Source organism: Cibotium barometz, chromosome 17 (assembly GCF_041138505.1).
Source record: "Cibotium barometz isolate CiBa-2024 chromosome 17, ASM4113850v1, whole genome shotgun sequence".
NCBI lineage: Eukaryota > Viridiplantae > Streptophyta > Polypodiopsida > Cyatheales > Cibotiaceae > Cibotium > Cibotium barometz.
This window is the reverse complement of record NC_141062.1, coordinates 24783867-24809858: the sequence shown is the minus strand read 5'-3', so window position 1 is coordinate 24809858 and position 25992 is coordinate 24783867. Positions and strand designations below refer to the sequence as shown.

At 50.2% G+C, this 25992-nt stretch overlaps 1 protein-coding gene across 11 annotated transcripts in view; it reads left to right on the top strand.

Moving 5' to 3' along the window:
* LOC147629812 (uncharacterized) overlaps positions 1-25992 on the top strand; it is a 96272-nt gene that overhangs the window by 29811 nt on the left and 40469 nt on the right. For all 11 annotated transcript variants that reach the window (XR_015267751.1, XR_015267752.1, XR_015267755.1 and 8 more), the window contains exon 4: positions 19032-19190. Coding sequence is in view for 6 of the 11 variants with exons in the window: in XM_086811342.1 (XP_086667468.1) it covers positions 19032-19190 (159 nt within the window). In the remaining 5 variants the exon portion in view is untranslated. The remainder of the gene's footprint in view (positions 1-19031; positions 19191-25992) is intronic.

Here is a 25992-nt window from a genome sequence, read left to right as displayed (position 1 = left end):
CAGCCGGTAACGGTGGTAGAGGCTAGTGTGCAGCAAGAGAGCCTCCAGTAATGAAGAGAGAGGGCTCCAATTTATAGATTTGGGGCTCCCATGAGTGAAAATGGAAAGAGAAGGCTATGGTGACAAGTGGAGAGCCACACAATAGTTGGAGTGACAAGTGTGAGGCCACTTGTCTCACTTTGATCCACTTTGTGACAAGTGTGAGGCCACTTGTCTCACTTTGATCCACTTTCTTGCCACATGTCCCAATCTAGGAGATGGGTTCTCCCATAATCTTTACCTCTCAAAATATCCCAACTAGTAGACATTTAGGCACTTTGCCAACTCTTGGTATCTGCTCAATTCCAGATGTAATGACGCGAACAGAATTTCCATCGGAGTCAGGCCAAAAATAGCAACTCTTCTAAATTTTAGGAGTGTGGTCCTTTGTATTCTAGGATAATCCCCCATTCCCAAAGCTTGTACTTTCCAAATATTTAGACATCCTGGAGTCCACCAAACTCCTTTCATACTGGGAAATATCTAGGCCGGTGACATCCTCCCCAGCTTCTTAAAAGTTGTCCGCAACTTTTAGCTTGAAGCCATATATATAAGATATAATCATGTCCCATCAAGTGGGCGAGACGAGATAGTCTCAAAAATCCAATATAATTGAAGAATCCATGTCCCAAATAAATGGGCAAGAATTCCATGGAAGATATGCTAGACACAGGCACAAGAGCCAATTGTGTCTCAATCACCAATATCAATGAGATAATCATATTCCAATGAAAATCACCAACTAGGTGCTAAGACACTTAAATAAGTGCCATGCACAAGAAACTAGTGCCTCCAACAGAAACATGTGCTATGCACACAAACTTGTGCCATTCAAGAGCACAAACCATGGTGACAGAAAAGCTGGTTCTCCATAGTTCTGGCAATCCTTTCTCCCAATCTCAACAGTTCCCATGTTCTCCCATACAATCCCAACTTTGATCAACAAGCATGGTGTGGAAACAATGAAACACTCACTCCACAATCGCAACACGAATCCACGTGTATGGTGGAGTGTCCATTGAATTGTCCTCTCACAATCCCAACATGAAGCCACATGCATGGTGAGATGAACAATGAACCTCTTGGCCTCTGTATGGGGAGATAGTGATTCTAATATGGCTGGAAAAAAGAAAAAATCCAGGTGCCAAATAAATGGGCAAGACAAAATAGTCCCAAAAGTCCAGATATCATAATCATGTCCCAAGTAAATGGGCGAGACAAATCAGTCCCATAAGTCGAGATATCATAATCCATGTCCCAAGTAAATGGGCGAGACAAAATAAGTCTCCTGCCAACAAGGCGTCGGTCCACATGACCCTTGGCATAGACATAAGTCCCGTGCCAACCAGGCGTTATGTCCACTTTACCACTTGCACACCGTGTTGGTACTCTGACCACACCTTGGATGAGAGGTGGGCTCAAGTAACAAGATAAAACAATCATTTGCAGGCACAGATAGCCCGGTGTTCCATAAGCATTTCTGCTACATAGTTTATAGGCATTTCGGCCACCAATAGTTTGTAGGCATTTCGGCCACCAACTCACACTACTCTCTCAAGTGTCCATGTTTCCTTTCATCTACTCTCTATTGTTCCACCCAGATATGGTAGAAACAATCTTCAAGAGAGCACGTAGGACAAGAGCACACTACACATGGTATGTTGTGCTCGACCCTACCCTCCGAAGTGCCCAACTCTCTATTGTTCCACCCACACATGGTAGAAACAATCTTCAAGAGAGCACGTAGGACAAGAGAACACTACACATGGTATGTGAACCATGAGTTTCATAAGTCCAATGCATCCCAAATAAAGGGAGCCAAAAAGAATAATCCATAAGAGGTGGAATTTTATCCATAAAAGCATCATATCCATGAGAGATCCAGATATTTCTTCTATATAAACTGGGACAGATTCGTCCATAGAAATTGCTTGTGAAGCCCAATATCTATATAAATCTCGTGCAAGAAAGAAATCTCCATAGATATAATCCATCCCAATAAAGGTAGCCATAAACAATGTTTCCGTGAAACCATCTCAAGGCAAACAACACCACCTTTCTCCTTGCATGGCTATACAAGGGTTAGTGAACATCAAAAACACTTCACAGTAAATAGCAAAAGCACCAACTTTGCAAACTTAAAGTATACTTAGCTTTCTTTGCTAGGTTGGTCATGAAGCCAGAAGAAATATGTCCTCACCATATCCTTAAGATATACTGAGATATATCTCCATATAGCTTGCCTGTAAGCTTGATAATATAACCCACAATATCCATATGGAAAGAGTGCTAAACATGTGCACATAAAGTCAACTCCATACTTCCAAGATATATTTTGTGAATTCATAAATCCTTAGACCAAGCTGTCTATTGCTCATCCTCTTGCTTCATAGGCTTTGAAGTGGCTGGCCATGCTTAATAGCAATGATGGTAAGTGTGGTCCCCACTTGAGATCTTTTCTCTTCCTTATTGATAAAAGGAAGCCTCCGCTTCCAAGGAAGCCTATGCTTTGATACCAATGAAACTCGCGGTGCCCAGGGGACTAGGGCCTTTGGCACACTTGTTGATACCATCAATGCATATTAAAACATTAAAACATGGCCACAGCCTTAACACATATCCATCATCACTTTGCATAAAACATAAAGCTGGACAAAACATCCACAAATACTGAAAATGGAGCTTGCACATGTGACACTGCATAGAGGCCGGAATGGGCCGACCCTCCCTTGGAGTATTTTATTACCCAAGGAAAATAATATCATGTACAAGCTTTGAGGGCCTTACTCTTCCCACGGGAGATGCCGGATTATCCATATACACATGCCATAACATAGCCCAACATGAGGCAACCAAGCCGGAACATAGGCTGTAGAAATGCCGAGCCAACAATATAATCCATATACCTCCGTGTGGGTACTGATTCTTTCCCAAAAACCACGGGTCTTCATACGATAGAGCTGGTACAATACGTTCAGCTCTCCATTCTGGTACAATAGGTACAGTGGATGTACACCTATCACATGGGATACGTTGTGCCATTGGACAGATCAGGACCTCATCACACCAGCTGCAGATTGAGACAGGGCGATATGTGCATCAGATCTCGGATGACCGCATTTGTCAGCTATGCTACCAGGAGGCAGAGATAGAGGAGCACTACATTTGCCGATGTACAGTCTATTATGAGATCTGAGGTAGATATCACTGCCTCTTTAGAGAGGATTTTGGGCTGTTACGCAGGGTCATGGAATTTGAGGATCAGAGATGCCTGGTATTGTTCCTACTTGAGCTCAAGAGACACAGAGAGACCCTCTTGGCAGATAGGAGACCGAGCCATGATGTACCTAGATAGAGGATCTTGATAGATTTCTTGAGCACCAGCGCCAGCATCCCAGCCCACACACCTCCTGATATCTCCTCCATCGGGCCATTAGGGCACCAGCCATGCTCCCAGGGAGTCACCATTGATAGAGCAGTCGTCTTATGTCGTGCTTGTCGGCTACACCCTCAGGATCCCGACCACGGCATCCTCACCATCGCTAGATCAGAGCCATTATTGCTCGGCATCGGAGGCGCCTACCTCGCTTCTACGAGCTCTCCATTCTAGACAGTTGCATGGCGGAGATATTTGATCTGAGGAGAGGGCAGCACTTCAACTGATCAGCATAAATGGATCTACTTGATATACATTTTCCAATATTTTCTATTAGTATCATCTAGGAGTCTTACTTACAATTCTTATAACTGAAAGATAGTCAGTTTATTGTACTTTTCATTTTCATTTGGTTGTTCTCTTTGATGAGACGCTAACTTCAGATGTACTCTCAGTTTTGGTCTCATAGGCCATCATGGCCTCTTAGAGATGTTAATATATCATTTCATTTCTCGGTGAATTCTCTCTTCCTTTTCTTGTGTCCTGCGGTGGACATCTCTCTAAATCCGTTGTGGATTTCTTCTTCTTCTTCTTCTCTGTCTCTCCCCCCCTCTTTATATCTTGTGGTGGATATTCTTTTCTTTCTCTCTGTTTGATTTGGCATTATGTTTTAATCCTCTGCCTCATAAGTGATCCTACAAATTTGATGGCACACGAACAACCGCTTGCTACATGGACGCCCCTCTTCCATGGTTATGCTCCTCATCATCGAAATCAGCTCCTCGTCATTGAAATCAGCATTGGCATCACATATGTACCTTTTTTTTAAATGCTTGTTCACCGAGACGGTGAACTCTTATGACCCGGGATATCTGTAGTAGGGTGGTTTGCTTGGATATATGAGTAGTAATCCTGGTTGTAATGAGAAAGGAGAGAGAAGATGTGCATGTGTGAGTTATCCCATATACGTATGGGTGTGAAGGTGCCTTAAAGTTGTATAAAAGGGCTGTAGTGGAGTTGGAAAATCATTCATATGCAATATCAAGAGTTCTTTCGCCATTGCTGTGAGTATGCTCCAATTCGTTGTGCTTCTCCACTTATGTTTGTCATTTAGTTTGATTAGGCATTCAATCGTACTACAATGTGAAACTAGAGCCATGTGATTAGGAAAACTGGCATGAGAAACCATGAGCCTAAATTTATCCTTGACACAGTATGAGGCAATCCCTTGAGGGAGGATTTGTTGGGATCAAGTTATTGCGCTTGTGTGTGTGTGTGAACCACCTCCAAAGACTGGTAGTGTCTTGTTTGTGTGTGAACCACCTCTTAGAGGGGTATTAAATAATAGCTAGGTATTTTTGTGTGCCTGACATAAGCAATGATGTCATTGAGATAACCTTTGTAACCTATAAAGGTGCATGTACTTCATTGAAGATATCAATCAATAGTCATATCATTGAGTTGTGTACTTCTCTCTCTCCAATAGCTTTGTTCTCTCTCTAACCTTCTCTCCTTCACTGTTTGCTGTTTATACTCTATAGCCGTGTATTTCTTCGACCCTGCATAGCTGCAGCTCTACCATGAAATTCAACAATGTTCATAGCATTTGTAGCTAGTTTCTTTTTTAGTTCTTTCAATTTTTCCCATGTATCAGTATCTCATGGAGCTGTTGTTTTTTTTTTTTTTCAGAAAGAGACTTCTATTAAGTATGAGAAAAACATACAACAATCACAGCTATAAGCCGCAAAAATAGAATAGAATCACCCCAATATGTAAGGTGATTTCAACCACTGAGGAGCATCATGATGCCATGTAAGACCTGTGGTACTAGAGGAAAAGAAGATGCCATGGTCCCATTCCCGCATAAATATCACACGCTTCGCCTGCGCAGAACGAGAGGGCCCTTGAATGCGAGCCCAAGTAGCCATAAGAGTGTGGATGATTTTTTTTTTTTTTTCGAGAGAAGATCCTTTCATTAGTTATATAAAAAACGCCCGTAGGGCTACAAAAGATCTCTCCTGCTCATAAGAGAAAACAGAGCAGTGAATACAGCAAGGCAGCCCGGGAGACTCTCCCTAGGTGCTGCAAATACAAGCATCAGTACAAAGGACTGAGAGGCTAAATCATACAATAGGGGGGGGGAAAAGCCAAACAGGTGGCCTGTAATGCCAACGGGGGGATCCCGTGTGTAAGGTGTAGAAGGGGCCGCAGCGCCAGGTGGTGTGAAAGGCCTGGCGCCGCAAGATCGCCTCATCCGAGTCGCCCCAGATGCGGTCATACTGTCCTCGCAGGGTGTGGATCAACTCCTGCCAAATCCCCCATACAGTCTCTGCTGGGGGCTCCAGTCTCCCCTCAAAGGCCGTAAAGCACCGGGCCCTCCAGGTGAACCAGATGGTGAGGCTGCTAAGGAGCTCCCATCGTAAATCCCTCTCCTGTGTCCAGCTGGCGGACGAGAAATCCGGTGCCGGAACCAGGCGAGGCTGGCCCCTAATGAATCTGATGGCCTGATTGTCTCCATCTCATAGCCCATAGCAGGCCCTGACGAAGTCGACCAAGCAGCGGCACCCCACGTAAACATACCCTCTGGAGAGAGGGGAGCCAGAATATGCAGCATCCGCAGCCAAATCTGCTGCGCCTGAGGGCAATCCCAAAGGCAATGTCTCTGTGTCTCCATAGGGTGGCCGCATCGGACGCAGGCCGCCGGAAGACCGCTGTAAACAAGCCAAGTGCCAACTGCTGAGCCCCTGTGGGCGACCAGCCACTGGAAAGTCGAGATCCTGCGGGCTTGTCGACTAGCTCAGAGCCGAGCCCAAAAATCCTCCAGGAACTCCTGTGAGAGTCCCTGTAGCCGCCAATGCCCCGTTGCAGCTGGAGAGACCGTCCTCCTCGCCGTCAAAATATGCCGCCCCAGCCGAACAGTATACTGGAAAAAGGTGATCTCTGTGGCCTCAAGGGATGCCTAAGGATCATGCCACTCGTACTCCCTAGGGTCCCACTGTAGCCGGGCCAAGGGGCGCGCTGCATATGCCCATATGCGCCAATCCGGGAGCACATCAGCAGGGTCGGGGTCAATATGCCACTTCCGAGAAGCGGCGGCCACTACCCGTATCCTTTGAAAGGTGCACTCTGCAACCAAAGGCGACTCCACCTCCACTCTCTGAAGTCTGCCCTCGTCCTGAATCTCATAGTAGAGGCATCTGCCATCCTCAGTGCAAGCTCTGATAGCAATCAGGATCTCCAACTGTGTAAAGGCTCCCATCCACCGTGGGGCCACTGGCTCGAGAGGCGTGAACCACTCCTCTGTGAGTGCCTCCTGAATATCATCCCTCATAATCAACCCCCCTCTGAAGTGACTCAGCCTCTCCACCTGGATCTCCTCTGGGAGACTGCAGAAGGCCTGCCAGTCTCCAAAACTACGTGCTGTGCCTGCCGCTAAAGGTCCCTAGGCTAGACGAGGCCGAGAACCGAGCATATGACCCTGCTCTGTGCGAACCGTTGGGCTCCATATGAGCGGCTGTCTGGCCCGCTCCTCAACACAAGGAGGAGGTCGCTGAGAAAGCCCCGGTCTCAGGAGCTCCCAAGCTCTCAGGATGCTCAAAGCAAATCTGTCCTCCCATCCTCTACTGAGGCCTGTCCTCCTCATCTCTATGAAGATCCAGCGAATCTCTGGTGCCCAAGTGCCCCCTACTGGGGGCGCCCGAGCCTGCAGCCGCTGCAAGAGGAGCTCTTTCCAAGGCTTAGCGCGTGGAAGCAGCCCCCAAACAATAAGCTTCCCCAATAAGGCTCTACTCTGATCGACTGGATCTATAATGCCCAAGCCTCCCTCAGCCAGTGGAAGTGTAATAACTGCCCATGCAACCTTTGCCCGGGTTGGCTGACCGTCCCGCCCAGACCAAAGAAAGTTCCTGATCAGCCTCTGTACCTGGCTGATGCAAGAGCTCGAGAAGATCTAGCAAGACGTAATGTACCACATGGTCGCTAACAGCACCTGATTTGCCACCACCACCCTCCCAGCCAAGGATAGTCGAGCTGTACTCCAATACAAAAGCTGCTTCCGAATGCTCAGAAGAAGCGGGGCAATCTGCTGCTCAGGTGACAAATCTAGTCCAATCTGGCATCCCAAATACCGCACTGCTGTGCCAGGAGGAATCCATCTAAAACCGGGGTCCGAGCTCCATGCCGGAGTGGGAGCACTACTGATCCAAAGGCCACTGTCTTGTGCCAATTGATCAATGCTCCCGAAGCTGCACTAAAAACCTGGAGCGACTGCTCTGCCCGAAGAAGATTGGCCTCTTGGCCATGCAAAAATAAGCCCGTGTCGTCTGCAAACTCAGCATCGAGCAGGTCCTCCCCCCGGACTGGGAGCTGGAGTCCTCTCAAACCAACCTCCTCTGCCGTCAAATACATGCTCATAGCCTCTGAAAAAGAAAAGGGGTGAGGGGACACCCCTGACGGACTGATTTGGTCAGCTCAAAACTCGGCCCCCGTCCTCCTGCAATCAACACCTGGCTACCAGCTGTGGAATACAGAGCCGCCACCCCTCTGATCCATCCTGGCTCAAAGCCCAGGCGAAGCATAGTGCCCTCTAAGAAACCCCAATCAACTCTATCGTATGCCTTCTCAAAATCGAGAAGCATCACGACCAAGTCCTCGCCAAGAAATCTAGCTCGGGCCGTCGCCTCCCAGAAAGTAAAGATGTTGTCAAGGATACTGCCCTCCTTGACGAATCCTGTCTGAGTAGCATGAATCAACTCCCCTAGGAAGGGCTGGATCCTCAAACTCAAGGCCTTTGCTAAGACCTTGTAGACAGTATTGAGGATCGTAATAGGCCTCCAATGCCGAATATCATCTGATACTCCCTCCCCCTTGGGGATAAGATAGATCAAGCCCTCTGAAAAGCTCTGTGGCATCACCCCAGTGTCCAAAACATACTGAAAGCCCCTGCGGAGGCTTGGCCCCAAAAGGTCCCAATAGCGCATAAAAAAGGCCGGCGTCAGTCCGTCCTCCCCTGGGCAACTATGTCGCGGCAGGACCCTCAAGGCCTCGGCAAGCTCAATCTCTGAAAGAGGCGCACCTAGAACTGTACGCATACGATCTGTGACCCTCCTCTGCACATGGGCCCACACAGTCTGTCTGCAAGCATCTCGATCCTCAGTGGCTGGCTCCGCTGAAAGCAGGTCTCTATAGAATGCAGTGGCAATGGCTCTGATCTCCCCGGGGTCAGTAGCTACCGATCCATCCGGTCTACCAAGCTGACGGGCTCCTGCTCGAGCATGGCGGGGTCCAGTGATCTCAAAAAACTCTCCAGTCATCACCAAGCTGCGTCCACTGAGAGGCCTGACGACGATAGTAAAACTCATGTCTCTGCTCCTCTGCCTCTCTAACCTCTTGGCGTGCCTGGCTCAGCTAGGACGCCACCCACTCACATGCAGGCTACTGCTCCTGAAGGCGCTGTAGCGAAGCAAGGCTGCGTCTTAGCCGATGCTCCCGTTCGCGAATCTCTCCCAGCCGTGTCAAAGCTGCAGCGTGCAGAAAAGAGCTAAGCTCGATGAGTCCCTGGGCACACTGGCCTGCTGCATCCTGGTCAGAGCACTGACTAACATGCCAGATCCTCTCAATGTCCTCAGCTAGACTGGGATCTGTAAGTACCCTCTTTGTGATCCTCAACTGCAAGCTGGGCTCCCGTGTCCTCTCCTCCAATGTCAAGATAACTGGCGCATGATCTGAAAATGAGGTGCCAGCGAGAATGCCGACGGAGCCCACTCGCTCCCCTAACCAGTCGCCCACATAAAAGCGATCAATCCGTGATAGATTAGTCCCTCCCTGCCGGCGATCCGACCGAGAGAAACTAAGACTGTCCTGAGAACGGGAGAAGGCCCCATGCTGCCATGCATCAGTGATCCTCAGTGACATGCAAAACCGGTCCCAAGCTGCAAGCTCCGTGCCGTGCACTGTAACATGACTGCCTCCCACCCTATCGGCCGGGTCCTCAAGCATGTTGAAGTCTCCCCTGACACACCAATGTGCGGCCTCTGGCAATGCATCCGTAACCTGGGTCCAGAACTCTGCTCTGGCACTAGCATGATTGGGCGCATAGACGTTGAGCACGCCCAATAGCTCATCATGCATCCTCAGAATGACATACTGTGCTCTACCAGGCACAATGATCCCTCGATCCACAATGGCCTGCCGCCATACATCTGCAATGACCATGCATACTCCTCCCTGTCCACCCAAAGGACCAAACCCTGCAGACCAAAAGGTGTCCCATCTACCAGGCATCACCGAACCATATCTCCGGATCCTGCTCTCACCCAAGTGGTGCTCCTGCATCATCAGAATATCAATGCTGCCACCAACCAGGCATCTCTGAAGCTCCTGCGTCAAGCAACCACGATAGTGTATAAAATGTGCTCCTCCGCCAAGGCCCTGTACATTCCATGAGATGATCCTCATGGATGCCCTGCTGAGGTGGATGCTGTCTCAGCCGTACGGCGGGCCTTCGCAAGCGGCTTGGATGGAGAGTAATCCCCATCCGAGCGGCTGCGAATCTGCCCACCCGGTGTACTGCAAGAATCACGGATCAGGCGCCAGTTGGCTGTGACCCATGGCGACTGCCTCCCGCTCTGACAGAGCAACCTCGTGTATACATACATATCCAGGGTCGCGTGCTAAGTCTGCCACTATGCGAACGACCAAATGACGAATCCCTGAGGTATCCACACTCCCGGGATCCAAGAAAAAATGAGCCAACTCCCATAGTCGGCCTATCACATCTGTCACCTCCAGATCGCTCACATGATGTGAAAACTCAACTGCTTGAGTCTTCAAAGTGCTGAGAGCGAGCTCTAGAGTCCACTCTCGGTCGCAAGGGCCACATAGAGGGAACGAGAAGGCCACCGCTGAATCTAGTGCCTCCTCCCCGCGGGCCGGAGGTTTCACTACATGAACTCGGATGGGTGCTGGCTCATGGGGGCCCTCTGCTCCAAAAAGCCGTGTGAAGGCGTAATCAAAAGCCTCCGAGCGCTGTCTAATGCCGAGGCGACTCAGTCGACTGCGGATAGATGATATCCGTGAAGCCCGAATCGGCATGGTAGGTCTCCTCTGTGGTGCTCGAGCGAGGTCGGTGCTCAGCGCCCTCCGGACTGCAGGTGAACGCCAGGGGACTGCCAGGGCCTCCCGGGAAGGTGAGGCGGGCGGGGGGGAGGAGGGGGGGGCGAGGGGGGTGGAGAGGGAGCCGCTGCCGAAACCGGAGCGGGGACGGGAGGAGGCGAAGGTGGAAGCGAGGCGGTGGGAGGGGACGGGGGTGGGGGGGGTGAAGGGGGGGGTGCTGGCATCTCCTGGTCCTGAGTCGTCGTCGCGGGGGTCTCCTCCTGGAGGGGAGCAAAGCTGTTCCTCACGGGAACCCAGTGAGGCTGAGACTGTGGCTGCTGTTGCAGCGGTCTCTGGGCGTGCTGCTGTGGCTGTCTCCCTCGGCGGCGCCCTTGTCCAGGCTGCCACTCCGAGGTCTCTGTGGCCTGAGCAGGTGTCCCGGAGGCAGCTTGCCGAGCCGCATCTGTGGTGGGCGGGCCATCAGTGGCCTGCTGCTGCTGTGGTGAGGGTCGGCGGGCTTTCCTGCGAGGGCAGGCCTTGGCCAGATGACCGACCTGCCTGCAAATGAAGCACTGGTTCGGGAGCCCCGAGAACTCCACTCTTTGATCTATCCATCCCCCCCCTATCCTAGGTAGCTGAATGACTATAGGAAGGGAGGAGATGTCAGACACCAACACTCTAACCGAAGGTAGCCCAGTTGCTCTGGCCACCACTGAAGCTGCTGAGGGGCCAGTCTCCAGTACCGAGCCCACCAATGCTCCTAGCCTAGAGAGGAGCGGTTGATACTCCCGACGGAGTCCAGGGAAGCAAACTGTATCATGGAAAAGGCGCTCTCCCTGCTCCGCCGCTGCTGGGTCAAATCCATGCTACCAAGGTCTGAAGAAAGCCCGAGCACCCCTGATGTCAAGGGGACTCATGGCAAGGACCTTGGCCACGCTCTGGGCGGCCTCGAACTCGATCTGGTAATGTCCACGGCCCAGTAGCTGTACGTCCAGGATCTTGCCCACATCTGCAAGAAGGCGAGCCTGGAGAAGATCCCGGATCTCCCCTCTGCTGGGGCGAGTGCCGACTATTCGGCAGATGGTGGAATGAGCCTGGAGGCGTTCCACCTCTACGGTGAGGCTCGCTTCCTCTTCTGGCGAAAGAGAAAGCCTGATGGGGGTGTCCTCAGGGGCGGGCGAGGGGGCTGCGGATGAGTCCCTCTGAGGCGGGGCGGGAGGAGCCTCCATCAGAGTCTGAAGCTACGGCGAAGGCGAGGCGAAAGCGGAGATCCTGCAAGAATCGAGCTCCACACAGAGAGGCGGAAGACGGAGAAAAAAGGGAAAACAAACCCCTTGGGGGCGGAAGCAAGAAAAGGGAGGGGGGGGGGTGAAAAAGGCGAAGGAGAAGCCCGGGGGGGGGGGGGGGGGGGGCTGCGCGCAAGAGGGGAGGGATGGAGAACGAGCTGGCGGAGGGGGGGGACGGGGCGCTGCAGAGGGGAGGAGGGCGCGAAAGAAGGGGGGGGGCCGCGAAGGTGAGGAAGGGCGGTGGGCAGTGCAGCTAGGGAGGGGGCGCAGCAGAGCGAAGGCAGGCGGGGCAGGTAAAAGGAGGGGCGGCGGGCAATGCAGCGAGGGAGGGGGCGCAGCAGCGAAGGCAGGCGGGGGGGGGCAAGGGGAGGCGCGAGGAACGAGGGGAGGCGGGGTGACGAGCAGGCAGGGAAGCGAAGGGCGCAGGTGTGCAGGCAACGCGAGCAGGGAGGGGCGGGAGCTTCAGCGAGCGGAGTTGGACATCACCACTCTGTCAAGAGTGTGGATGATATCACCCCATATAGTACTAATGCACTGAGACCCAAAAATCTGGACACCCTCAATAGCCTCCGTGCATCTAGCTCTCCAGATCTGCCATGCTGTAATACTGGCAATAATCTCCCAACTGGTGTCAATCCTCTGTCTAGGGGGTGTATAATCAGAGTGAGGAACATCCTGCAATAAACCATGCTGGGCAATACCTCTACGAATGAAAAAAACAGAATCTGTACCACTGCCCTCATAAAAAAGTTGCGGACCGGACTGGGAGAGCCAAGCAACTCCCCCCCAAGTCACATGCATGGCTCGGCCACTCAATTTGCCCATAAGTTGGGCTACAGGACCCCAAATCTACTGTGCAATGCTGCACCCCCATAGACAATGTTGTACGGACTCAGAATCTGCCGCACATCTAGGACAGGAAGGTGCTACACCGAAAACTGATCTCCATTGATTGGTGGGGAGACCACCATGTAAGAATAACCAAAAGAAATGAGAGATCTGGCTCCTTCTGTATGAGTGCCAAAGTCTATGCCAATATCTGCGCTGTATCACTGGAGAAATATCATAGCTCTCCCAATGAGGCCTGAGAGTAGGGATCCTATGCATCTGTCGAGTGAGGAGAAGCCTCGCATTCCGAATAGTGAAACTAAAAAAAGGAAGGCTTTTCAAAGGATCGAAGGCATCAATCCACTCCCACTCTCCTGGATCCCATTGAAGATATCTGATAGGACTGCCACCATATAGCCACAAACACCAAGAGCCATGAGTCACTATCTGAGAAGAAGGGTCAATGAACCAGTGCTTCCCCGAGCGACCAACAATCCTCACTTGACTAAGCCTAGTGTTTGGTATGATCTCCTCCATACTACTTCTCCTCAATCTCCCACCAGGCATGATAGAATACATGAGGAAATCTGTATCCTCCTGGCTTGGTAGAGCAATGAACTGCAGAGGTATGCCTATCCTCGAAAAAACTCCCAGCCAACTCGGATGATAGTCTCCGTGAAAGGTCCCAGAAAGCCACTCATGCGGAATAGCTGCATCAATCTGATCAATACGAATGCGAGAGCCCCTAAGATGCTGAGTGGATGCAACTCTCCGATCCTCCGGAAGACTCTTAAAGGTCTTCCAAGCAAGAACTGTGTATGCGCATCTCTCCCATCCTGACCATTGCATATAACGAGATGCACCAAGTGGCCGACCAGCCTCATCCCTAATGAACTCGTTCCACATAATAGGTTGTCGGTCAGCCTCGTCCAAAGACCTAGGAAGCCTTTGTCGCAAAAAATATCTCATGCTTCTCCATACTCTGACAATGGTTGCAATAAGAGGGGAAGATGGTGCCCTAATATCAGCCTCTGTGAACAAAAAACGTGTGTTGGGCATCCAGTCTCTCCCGACCCTGGGTGTACATCTGGAAATCTGAGACAAGAAAAAATCCTTCCAAGGCTCAGTGCCTGGTAGGAAACCTTTGACCACAAGTTTGCAAAGCAACGCCCTGCATTGAACATCCGGATCGATAATATTCAAGCCCCCCTCTCTTTTGGGCTGAATAACTGTCAGCCAAGCAACCCTGGCACGAGTGTCTGAGGTGCCATCCAAGCCCGACCAGAGAAAATTGCGGATCAATCTTCGCAATTGGCCAATACACGCACGAGAGAAGCACCAACAAGAGGCAATAAACCAAGCTGAGGCAAGCAAAACCTGATTAGCCACCAAAGCTCTGGAGGCTAAATCTAATCTCCTGGAGCTCCAATGAAGGAGCTTCTTCCGGATACTCATAAGTACCGGAGCAAACTGTTGTGCAGGAGAAATATCAATCCCAACTTGGCATCCCAAATATCTACCAGTACATCCTCTGTTGATCCAAGTAAAACCAAGCTCTGCACCCCAATCAACTCTCGGTGAATCACTAACCCGAAAACCAATAGATTTGTGCCAATTAATGAGTGCCCCTGCTGCCAAACAGAACTCCTCTAGTGCTACCCGGAAGGAACATAAGCATATATGTGAAGCCTCCAAAAACAGGGCTGTGTCATCAGCTAACTCAGAGTCAACCAACTCCTCATGGCTACGAAGAGGCAACCTCAATCCTGAAATACCAGCAGTGGAGCGGAGAAAGATGCTCATGGCCTGTGCAACTATGATATATAATAAAGGGGCTAATGGGCAGCCCTGTCGTACTGAGCGAGAAATCTGAAACCGCTCTCCTCTATCACCGCAAGCAAGAACTCTACTGTGGGCATCACGATACATGCATGAAACTCCCTTGATCCATCTCTGAGAGAAGCCCATATGACTAAGAGTACCCTCAAGAAAGTCCCAATCCACTCTATCATAGGCCTTCTCAAAATCCAAGAGCAGAATGGCTAAGGGCTGATTGCTCGCTTTAGCCCATTCGACGGCCTCCCAAAACGAGAAAATGTTATCAAAGATGCTCCTGCCGTGTAAGAATCCATTCTGGGTATCATGAATAACATCCTGCAAAATTGGCTGCAATCTGATGCTCATTGCCTTAGCAAGAATCTTATAGGCAGTCCCAAGTAAGGTGATAGGTCTCCACTGGCCAATCAATGTCTTATCCCCGCTCTTAGGAATAAGCCCAATCTCATCCCAAGAAGTAGTGAAAAAAACAGGGGAGAGGCCATCCTCCCCTGGACACTTACCATGAGGTAAGGCATGAAGAGCATGACTGAACTCCTGCATAGAAAAAGGGGCATCCAGAGAGGCACACATCTCCTCGGTGATCAAATGTGGCAATGCATTCCAAACCTTCCTCTGTGCCCTGTGTCTCAGATCAGAATACGGCTCAACACTAAGAAGCTGGCAGTAGAAATCGGTGGCAATCTGTCTAACCATGAGAGGATCTGAGTGAAGAGTGCCATGTGAATCCTGCAACTGTCTGACACTATCTCTGGCATGAGATGGGCCGTGAGAAGCAAAGAAATGTTTGTTACATCTGCCACCCATCTGTGTCCAAAAGGATTCCTGGGCATGGAAACTATATTCCGCGCGCTGCTCAAGAGAGTGATGAAGTTCTGCTCTAATAGTACATAAAGAATCTGCAACCCATTGAGCATGAGGATGTTTCTCGTGCTCTTTCTGCAAGGCAGCCAATCTATGTCTAATAGCCCTTTCTAAGTACAAGGCCTCTTGCCTCTTAGACAGGGCACATGTGTGATAAAAGTCACTAATATCACAGAGAGCAAAGGCCAGGCTTTGAGAGGCCTGTAAGAAGTCATGAGATCTCTAAATATCAAGCATACGACGTGATAGTTCTGCATCTGAAAACAAATGATCAGGGATGCGTACATGGGGTGCTGATCCATGGCAATTCGGATCTCTAATACATAAAACCACTGGGCAATGATCCGATGTGGAGGTGCCTGTAGCAATCAAAGTATGTCCACCTCTGTCAAGCACCCAATCATCCACATAAAATCTGTCTAACCGTGATAGATACATCCTACATCTCTTCTCCTGTTAGACCATGAATAAAGAAGAGTGGATGGACTCCTCAAAATGTCATCCTCATGCCAACAATCTCTACCATGAATGGAGAGTATAAACCTCTCCCAAGACGCTCTTTCAAGAGGATGCACCAAGCCCTCATGTCCACCTCTTTTATCCGTTGGCATATCAACCATGTTAAAATCCCCACCAATAATCCAAAGGTCGGCAAGAGGCATCAATGTAGTGAGAGATTTCCAAAAGGCAATCCTCTCACCTCTATGGTCAGGAGCATAGAGGTTGAGAATACCAATGCGTGTAGTACCCTGCATAAGAAGGATCCACTGCGCTCTCGCAGGCAAAATGACACCATGTCCAATGATGCAAGGCAAGATCAAAGCTGAAACAGAGATACAAACACCACCCTTGGTACCAACAGCCGGTGACCAAAAGGTGTGTCCTGAGAGAAGCTTGCCTGATCTCCCACACTGACTAGCATCCAGTTTATGCTCTTGCAAGAGCAATATATCCATAGGTCCACCTTTGACTGCACAATGAAGCTGGGTTTTTACAATTTGTTTCCGTCGACGCGGAAAAAAACCCCCAAGACCCTGAATTTTCCAAGAGACAATCCTCATAAAGACTCAGAGTAGGAAGGACTAGATCTCGTGGTCGACGAAGGACCCCCTTTAGAGGTGGAAGTACGTCTCGCATAGGTAAGGGAGGGAAAATCTGACGATGTAAACCTTACCTCTCTGTCCCACTCCGGGGAAAAGCCAGGGCTAGTCCTCAGAACTGGAGAGGTACTATGACAATGCGAATGTGCAACATCATCCTCAAGGGTGCAATCATCCTGTAATTGTAATGCAGCATCCTCCTGTGAGGGATCCAGATCATGTGCCTGCAAGGCCTCATCCTCCAAAAAAGGATCAACATCCTGTGAGGCAAGAGCTGCATAGGGGTTAGGGTGCTCCACAGGGAGTGTGGGTGAAGGGGCAGGTACGGGGGTCCGGGTGCCTGCCATCCCTAACCGTTGTGTGGTCTGCTGTGGCAAAGGAGCAGCTGGAGTCTCGGCAACTGCAGAAGGCCTCTGATGGGCAGGACCACGCCGCCTCCTATCATGGCCCCTCGATCTGGGACAATCTCTAGCAATGTGACCCTGTCGACGACAAATCCGACACTGGTCAGGTCTGCTTGCAATCTCCATCCTCTGGCGAAAATGAGATCCGTCAGGTCGGCGAGGAGGGATTCGAACCCCCGACACCGTGGTTCGTAGCCACGTGCTCTAATCCCCTGAGCTACAGGCCCCGCCTCCACTGGATCCGTTCCAGGAACCACTTTTCTGAAATAGACTGGAATAGAACCAACTTTTTTTATCTCTCCATCTATTACGGGTTGGTGAAGATGCGTAAGCTTAGGATTCTCCCTCAGACAAAAGAAAGGTAGGGCACTTTCTTCTCACTAAGTGAAGAGTGAAAGGAAGGATGTGCTCTGAAGCATAACATGATCATCAGTAATCGATGGATCAGGAACAAGCACAAGGACCCGGGGTACACCATCAAGAGTGGCGGTAACGGCCGCGGAAGCTGAGGCGGGAGAGCTCGGGAGGATTGGTACCTCTAGAACTTGGCCAAAGGATGCCCCTATGGAAGCTAAAAGCTTCCAATAGGACCGAGGAAGAGCAGGGAACCGTAATGAGACCGGGGTAAGGCGTTGATCCTCCACCACTGGATCAAAGCCCACCTAGTACTGAAAGAAGAAAATCTTCCTAGGACCAAGAGGAAAGGGGCTGCTAGCCAAAGCCTGAGAAGTAGCTTCAGAAGAATGAAAGTCCACCTGGAAGCTTCGACCAAGTAAACGAGTATCCTGAAAGTGCACAATTAGCTCCGAAGGGAGAGCTGCTAGAAGCCATTCACGGGCCTGTGAACGAGAAGGGTGGGAACCATAAACTCTCGCAACAAGGGTAGTCTGGACCTCAAGGTCAATGTCGTGCTGAAGAGAGGTGAGCTCGTCTTGTGAAAAATTGATGGTTCTTCCGGCCAATGGGGGTGACGAAAGATTGGCTGTGGCAGAAGAAGCCATAAAGCCAATCAAAAAAATGGGCGGCCGACTTGAATCCAGGTAAAAGTGCTGCTGATAGAGAGGCGGGTGCAGAAGAGGGGGGCGAAGGCAGGAGCAGAAGGGCGGGAGCAGCTGGGGTAGCAAGGGCAGTGGGGCAGGTGGGGGCAGCAGAGGGGCAGGCGGGGGCAGCAGAAGGGCTGGCGGGGGCTGAAGATGGGCAGGTGAAGACAGCAGAGGGCAGGCAGGGGGCTGCAGAAGGGCTGGCGGGAGCAGCAGGAGGGGAGTGGAGGGCAGGCGGGGGCAGGAGGAGGGCAGGCGGGGGGCTGCAGAGGGGCAGGCGAGGGCAGGCGGGGGCAGCAGAGGGGCAGGCGGGGGCAGGAAAATCAGCAGCGCAAGTTCACTCTGCAGACATCCTGGAGCTGTTGTTTTACTCTTTACTCTTTGGTTGTGTCTTTCTTTCTCTTCCACTAGTAGATTTTGGCACATGCTAGTTTAGAAGTTATTAAAGATTTCTTTTCTTTGTTGCAGTAGCATTTAGGAGATGGTTTAGGCTTACAGATTGTATTAACACTGCTTTTTTGGTCTCACAGTCTGCTGTTCAGTGAGTGTTCCACCTGCCAGATGCAGTTACTATTCTGTTGTTCTAAACTTGCTGCTTGTCAGGCCTGCCCTTTGAAGCGGTCTTCATTTACCACTCTTTATTTTTCAATCTGACCCCTTATAAGCTGTAAGAGCATGGCAGAAATTGTTCTGAAGGTGGGGCATAGGGAGCTGGTAGCTGGCTTGACAGCTTTGGATATTAGGAAAGCCTAACACATGACGGCTAAAGAACATGGTTGGACCTTAGCTCTGGAGTTGGTAGGGGCCATTTCAATCTTGAGAATTTGACTGTATGCCTTGCACATTTCACTTGACCATTGGCTTTTGGTCCTAGTAATTTATCTATATCTAGGGAGTCTCATTAGAAATTTCCCAAGTGTCTTTACTCTCCCTAATGATACAATGACCTAGAGATTCGCGTCAGAGAGCCCCTCCGCCACGATAATTATGCTGTGAGTGGTGTGATCAATAATATTTTGCTCAAGAGGAGTGACTTCACTTGGCTTGATTAAAATAGCTACTTGTGCTTGTAAGAGCGAGTGAGCAAAACTAGGAAGAGAATTTTTGTGTTAAGTATGCGTGGACTCATGAGCTTGTATGTCCTAATAGTGTTACTTTTTACGCAGTGTAACGAAAATTCTGTTGCGGTGGGAGCAAGTGCTGGTATGAAGGAAAGTGCTGATGTGACAAAAGGGGAAACTGCTAGTACAAAGAAAATGCAGGTTCTTAACACTTACCATGCTTTCGAAAAAGCAATATTGAAGCAGGAGGACTCAAGCATGAAGGTACTTGTTGTTTACATTGTTTGCCAAAAGATATTAAAAAGGGAGAGAGTTACATTATTATTATTTGGTGCTTTTGCCTAGATGATGTGATGTTATATGTTAGGCCACGGTGTGAGCAAGCATGGGGCTAATGAGTATGGCCGAGAGGTCTCCCTTAGCTACGCCACGTGGAAAGGTAGCTCCATGGCGATGGAGCATGTCCTAGATTTGGAGCTGAAGAGGGGATCGTGGCCGACGTTGGGGCCCGGGGGCGTTGGGCCAGCTGCAAAGTGGAAGCCTAGTTTGAGGTAACTCCTCTCGGGCGAGGTGAGTCCGCAGCTCGAGGTGGGTCCACGGGATGCACTTTATGGGTGTCCTCCACCTCTTGGGTCCGGAAGAAGCAGCTGATGGTTGGCTGGCAAGGGAGGGGTCGGGGTGGCCGGGGCTGAAGCTCTTTTAAGAAAGTCTACCTGTGTCTGTGGAGCTCGAGTAGGAAGAGCCCTAGGCAGTGCTGGTCCGGGAAATCAATGATCGTGGAAGTGACATTGACGTCTACAGAAGACCCCAAGGGTCTAACAGACCGTAAGTATTGCAATGGTACCATGGATGTATTGAGCCATGAAAAAACTAAAAAGGAAATTAAAAAAAAACATCTCGATAGCAGATTATCCTATTATCCCATCTCACCCAGTACCAATCTTAGGTCAGAAAGAGGGTCAACCCTCTGTGATTGCAGCATGTCATGTCGGCAGAGAGAAAGAAAGAAAGAAAGAAAGATATATTAACGTCTGCAAAAGGCCAAAATTGGCCTATGAGACAAACAAGTAGTACAATGATGTTCCTCCAGTCATCAAGAGGAAAATGTGGAGTGAGAATAAAATGTACAAGTATGACAACACGACCATAGGGGACTCAATGGTGGTGTACAAACGAGAGGGTGTGGATGGAGTACTAGGGCTACTAATGCATCTCTATATGCTGAAGGGGTGATACAAGTATGATATGTTATCTACTAACTCCATCGAGTCCCATAGTATGGGTACAATATGTCATGCATCCGATCTGAGGATGCCGTACATGTCTGGAACATGCGTCCTGGATAAGAGCAAAAATGTGCCAGCTACTCCTGGACCTCCTGCTGGTGTCGAGACCGGATGGTCGCGATCTCTCTGTGGTGTAGCCGTGGTGTCTGGTAGCCGGCTAGTCTGGGTCGTCGCCTAGCTCGAATCTCCTCCGCTCGCTGAGATGTCACTCCCAATGTGTGTGGTTGGGCTACTGGTGCCAATCTCTGGAAAAGAAGTCAGTCAACTGGGACTGTCTTCCTCCGCTATGATGTGCGGGTGTCTGAAGTAAGATCTCCCTGTGTCTCTGTAGTGCTAGTAGTAGTCTGCCTAGCTGTCTCTGGTCCGATCTCTCCTAGATCTGTCTAAGTGATGTGGCCCCTCTAAAAACCTCAGGATAGCATGCCCTGATCTCCTGCAAAGCACCACACTGGCAAACAAAATGCTCCTCTGTCTCTACCCCCGTCTGGCATAATCTACAAATGCGCTCTACTCGAGGGATGCGTGCTACTCTCCCAGTCTCGATCTCTAGTTGGTGTGATGAGACCCTTAGTCGCCCAATCGCTACTCTGGCTCCATGTGATAAGTGGACTTCCAAGTATCGTGGTCGCTGGATGAAGCCGTCTGTGGAGGTGCTCAAGAAGTGGTCTCTGTAGTAGAGCATCTTTGTCGGGAGTGGCTGACTGGGAGATAGCCAAGTCTCCTGTATGTGGCCTTGCCAAATGTCATGTCTCATGACTGTTCCTCTCTGTCTGAGAGAGGCGTCTGTGTGGTGCAGCTAGGTCATACTGTAAGGGTGGTAATCTGTCAATATCAATCCTGTGTGATGATATCCACTGTACCACCTGGGAGTACCATGACCAGGTATGTCCCTCCTCAGCAAGCTGTCTGGATGTAGCCCGAGATACCCGATTTAGTGGGAGCTCCCGCATCCTGTGTATAAAAGATATAGTCTGGAACATGGCCTCTACTAACATAGGTGGTACAGCAAACTCCGCTCGAAGGATATCATGTGGTACTGAAGGTTTGCTGCGGATCATCCGTGAGAGCATCAAAATCTGAGGGCGCTCTATTTGTGTCCATGAGGATGTAGCCAAACCTGGTGCCCATACTGCTGCTGCATACATCAATGCTGGAGTAACTAGTGTATCAAATAGCCACCCCCTAGTACGGGGCTCCTGGAAGTCTGCCTGGTGACACTGGCGTTCCAAAATTGCTAGTGCTGCGTAACCTCGTGTCACTCTATCTCTGGCTGCCTGTGCCATAGAGAATCTCCTTGATGAGCTGGTAAATGTGACCCCAAGGTATACATATGAGCTCACCACCTCTACCTGTCCCCGGGCTAGTGTAAGGATAGTCTGGCATCTGACTGCTGCTGCTGATGTATGAAAGACCATAACCTTGGTTTTCCCAAGGTTCACTGTAAGTCCTCGCTCCGTACAGAAAGTATCTAGGGCGTGTAGATGCCTTTGTAGCCCTGTCCGAGTATCCGACACAAGAATGATATCATCAGCATATAATAGAATGTGTACAGTCGTACCTGAGATGTCAATCCCAGAGCCTCCTCCGTGTATGATGTAGTCTGCTACCTCGTCGATGTATAAGCCAAAGCGTGTCGGGGAGAGAGGGCAGCCTTGCTTCACACCAATGGTGCTAGCAATCATATCTGATAGTCCCCCTGGGCATCTAACTCGTCCAAACACTTGCTCATATAATCTGTAAATCCCCCACATCATGTCGGGGGGTATGCCCAGTGTCTGTAAGCGGTGGAAGAGGCGCTCTCTTGGGACTGTGTCGAAGGCTTTGCGGAAGTCCACAAAACAGCAATAGAGTCTCTGTCTCCGTGCCCGAGTTTGGTCAATCAGGCATCTCAGGGTGAAAATGTGATCAATAGTAGAGAAGGCTCGCCGAAAACCTGCCTGACCAGGGGCACGAAGCCCCTCCCTCTCAGCGTGTGTGCTCAATTCTGCCTCCAGGATAGCCCCATAGAGTTTGGCCAAGGTATGACCAATCATGATAGTCCTGTAATTACCGGGGTCCAACATGTCCCCAGCTTTGTGGATCGGTACAATAGTGTGCATCGTCCACTCAGCCGGGAAACCTTCTACCAGAGCCCTGTTATTTCCCCTTTCGCTATCTGGGCTCGGAGATGTCGATGAAGCTCTCTGCACTCATTATCATACCATCTATTCTGGGGCATGTCCCCGGATCTAGGTGGCTTCCCTGTCTGGAGATGGTGTGGAAAGCTGTGGCTGGCTGCTGTGTGCAGTATGTGTGAAAGTTGGGCCGTCAGTACATCGATGGGTGCTGTAGGGTCCATACTAAAGAGGCCATCATGTACTTTTGAATCATAAACGTTTGCAAGCACCCGGGTAAAGTGGAAGATGGGTGCTGTAGGGTCCATACCAAAGAGGCCATCATGTACTTTTGAATCATAAACGTCTGCAAGCACCCGGGTAAAGTGGAAGATGGTATGAGATGCCTAACTGGTCGGGGGTGGCAGATCAAGAGAGCTCCAAAGAGAAAAAGCCAAATAAGTATGGTCCGCACCAATGGGGCATGTAGGGATAGTGAGAGTCTATCAGGTCTGTGCTCTCCCGCACCAATGGGGCATGTAGGGATAGTGAAAGAGTCTATCACGTCTGTCCCTCTCTGAGATCTGTGATGTATACTGGGTCCCCAAATTGGAGCTCCGTACAGGAGGGTTGGTGTGACAAGCGTATCAAATAGCCACAATTTGGTGCGTGGCTCCTGAAACTTTATGTGTGCACATTGCCTCCCAAGTGCCCCCAAGGCTGCATGCCCTCGAGCTAATCTAGCTGCTCTTGCCTCCTTCAGGGAGAAACGTGGTCCTGTGAAAGTAATTCCCAAATAGACATATGATTTGACTTACTCAACTGGCTGCCCTCGGAAAGTGAACTGAGGCTCTGATCTCGTCACCCATGCCTGTGTGGTGTTAAACACCATAACCTTGGTTTTCCCAAGGTTCACTGGAAGATCTCTATCCGCACAGAATGCCTGTAATGCATCCAGATGTCTCTGTAATTCCTCTGGAGAGTCTGAGATTAGAACAATATCATCAGCATATAACAAGATGGGTATCAACACCCCTGCTAGGCATGCCCCTGGGCCTCCCAATTTGTCTACATAATCGGAGACCACATCAATGTACAGCCCAAAGAGGGTGGGTGATAGCGGGCATCCTTGCTTCACCCCTATCTTGCTGGTCACCATATCGGATAGCCTGGCAGGGGCTCGGACTCTGCGTGTCACAGACTCATACAAAGCATATATCCCCCATTGCATATCCTCAGGTACCTCAATGTCATGCAATCTGTGCATAAGCGTGGCACCTGGTACGGTATCAAAGGCTTTGCGGAAGTCCACAAAGCAGCAGTATATCCTTCTCTTCTATGCCTTGCCCTCTTCAATAAGTGCCCGGAGTGTCAGTATGTGATCCAAGGCAGTAAATCCTCTCCTGAAGCCAGCCTGTCCATGTGCTGGATGACCATGCCTCTCTGCTCATCGGCTCAGCTCCGACTCCAATATAGAACCATATAATTTGGCCAAGTAATGACTAATTATGATCGTCCTGTAGTTGCCTGGTACCATGGGGTCCCCACTCTTAAAGAGTGGTACAATGATATGCTTTGTCCAGCTTGTCGGGAAACCCTCACAAATGGCACGATTAAACACATGTACGATGAGCGGAGCCAAAGTGTCTCGTGCATATGAGAACTGCTCTCCAACTAGCCCATCATGATCGTGTGCCTTTCCATTCTGTAACCTGTCTATCGCATCTAGCACCATCCACATAGTAAAAAAGGTGATTCTCACCGGTCTAGCTCCCAGTGGAGGAGGGGTGGGGGGCAGTCCTGGTGCATCTTATAGCTCTCTAGCATAAGTATGCCATGCCTCAGGTGCAGTAATCGGAGTACCAGGCTGTCTCTCCTGAAACATGTTCGATGCCCTCTTGCTGTCTTTCCCCAGGAAGAGTTGGTAGATCTCCTACTCTAGCTTAGCCAGATAGGCTCGTTTCTTCCTCCGCACAAGGCGCCAAAAGATCATCCTGGCCTGTCTATGCGTGTGAGACCCAATGGCAATCTCACGCTGTAGCTGTGCTCGTGTCTCACGACACTCATCATCATACCAATTGTTTTGTGGAGCAATGCTGCGGGGGTGGGTGGAAGGGATAATAATGCACGGAAACGCATATGAGGCGGATGCATGTAGTACACCTGCCAATCCTCTCGTGATCTCGTTGAGAGGGCTATGCGGGTCTAAAGCGAACAAGCCATCAGATACTGCATCTCGATAAACCCCAACTATCTCACGTGTAAACTGATATCGAGAGAGAAAGAAAGAAAGATATATTAACGTCTACGAGAGGGCAAAGTCGGCCTATGAGACAAAAAATAATACAACTGTGTTCTTCCGGTCATCGGAAGAAAAGAAAAAGAAAGAAAAGGAAAAGAAAGAAAAGAAAAAGTGTGCATGTGTCTGGATACAACTGTGAATCATCATGGATCGGTGGAGCCCATATACAAACAATATAAAGGGGGGTGGGGATGTGGATGGAGTGCTAAGGCAAGATGCATCTCTATATGCTGAAGGGGTAGTACAAGCATGCTATGCAGATCTATGTCTAACTCCATCCAGTGCCATAAGAGGGATATAAGATATCATACATCGACGATGGTGAGGCTGTGAGTGGCGTGAACATGTACCCTGAGTCTGAATGAAAGCGAGCTAGCCTCTCCTGTGTCTCCATCTGGTGTCTCATCTGGATAGCTGCTATCTCTCGGTGACAGAGTCGGGGTGCTCTGTGTCCAGTCTGTCTAGGTCTCCTCCTGGCTCTCAATTCCTCTGCTCTCTGTGCGGTCACCCCACGTGGTACATCAGCTGGCACTGGCATAGCTCTCTGGAAGAAGTCTGTGAGCTGGGACTGTCTCCCACCCCTAGTGGGAGCGGGTGTCTGGAGGAGTCTCTCTCGAGAACTATGAAGCTCTAGTAGTAGTTTGCCAAGCTGTCGTTGGTCCGAGGCCTCCATCAACTGATGTAGTGAAGAGTGCTCCTCAAACAATCCTGCATATCTATCTGTGACCCCCTGGTGGGCTCTACATCTACATACAAAGTGATCCTCAGTCTCCACCTCCTCGCGGCACAATCTGCATATCCGCTTGGCTCTGGGAACCCGTGCCGCTCTCCCAGCCTCTATCTCTAGCTGATGTGATGAGACTCGTAGCTGTCCAATAGCAACACCAGAGCTGTGTGGCATGTATACATCCATATACCGCGGTCGCTGTATAAACCCATCCCCTGAGATGCTCATAAAGTGGTCTCTGTAATACAGCATCTTCCGTGGTAGTGGGCTCTCTGGTGCTGTCCATGTCTCCTGTATGTAGCGTTGCCATATGTCCTGTCTCATCACTCTGTTCCTCTCATTGAGAGAGAGGTAACCCCGTGGAGCAGACTGATCATACTGAAAATGTGGCAACCGCTCAATGTCTATCCCATGATGTGAGAACCACTGTAGCATCTGTGCATACCAAGATCCAGTGTGTCCAGCCTCGGCCAGCTGTCTGGATGCCTCAAAAGCTCGGCGGCATCTCCCTCATCCTGTATATAAAGGAGATCGTTTGGAACAATGCCTCCACTGCCATAGGTGGTGCAGCAAACTCAACTCGAACAATGTCGTGCGGGACGGATGGTTTGCTGCGTATCATCCTCGAGAGCATCAAGATCTGTGGTCTCTCCAGCTG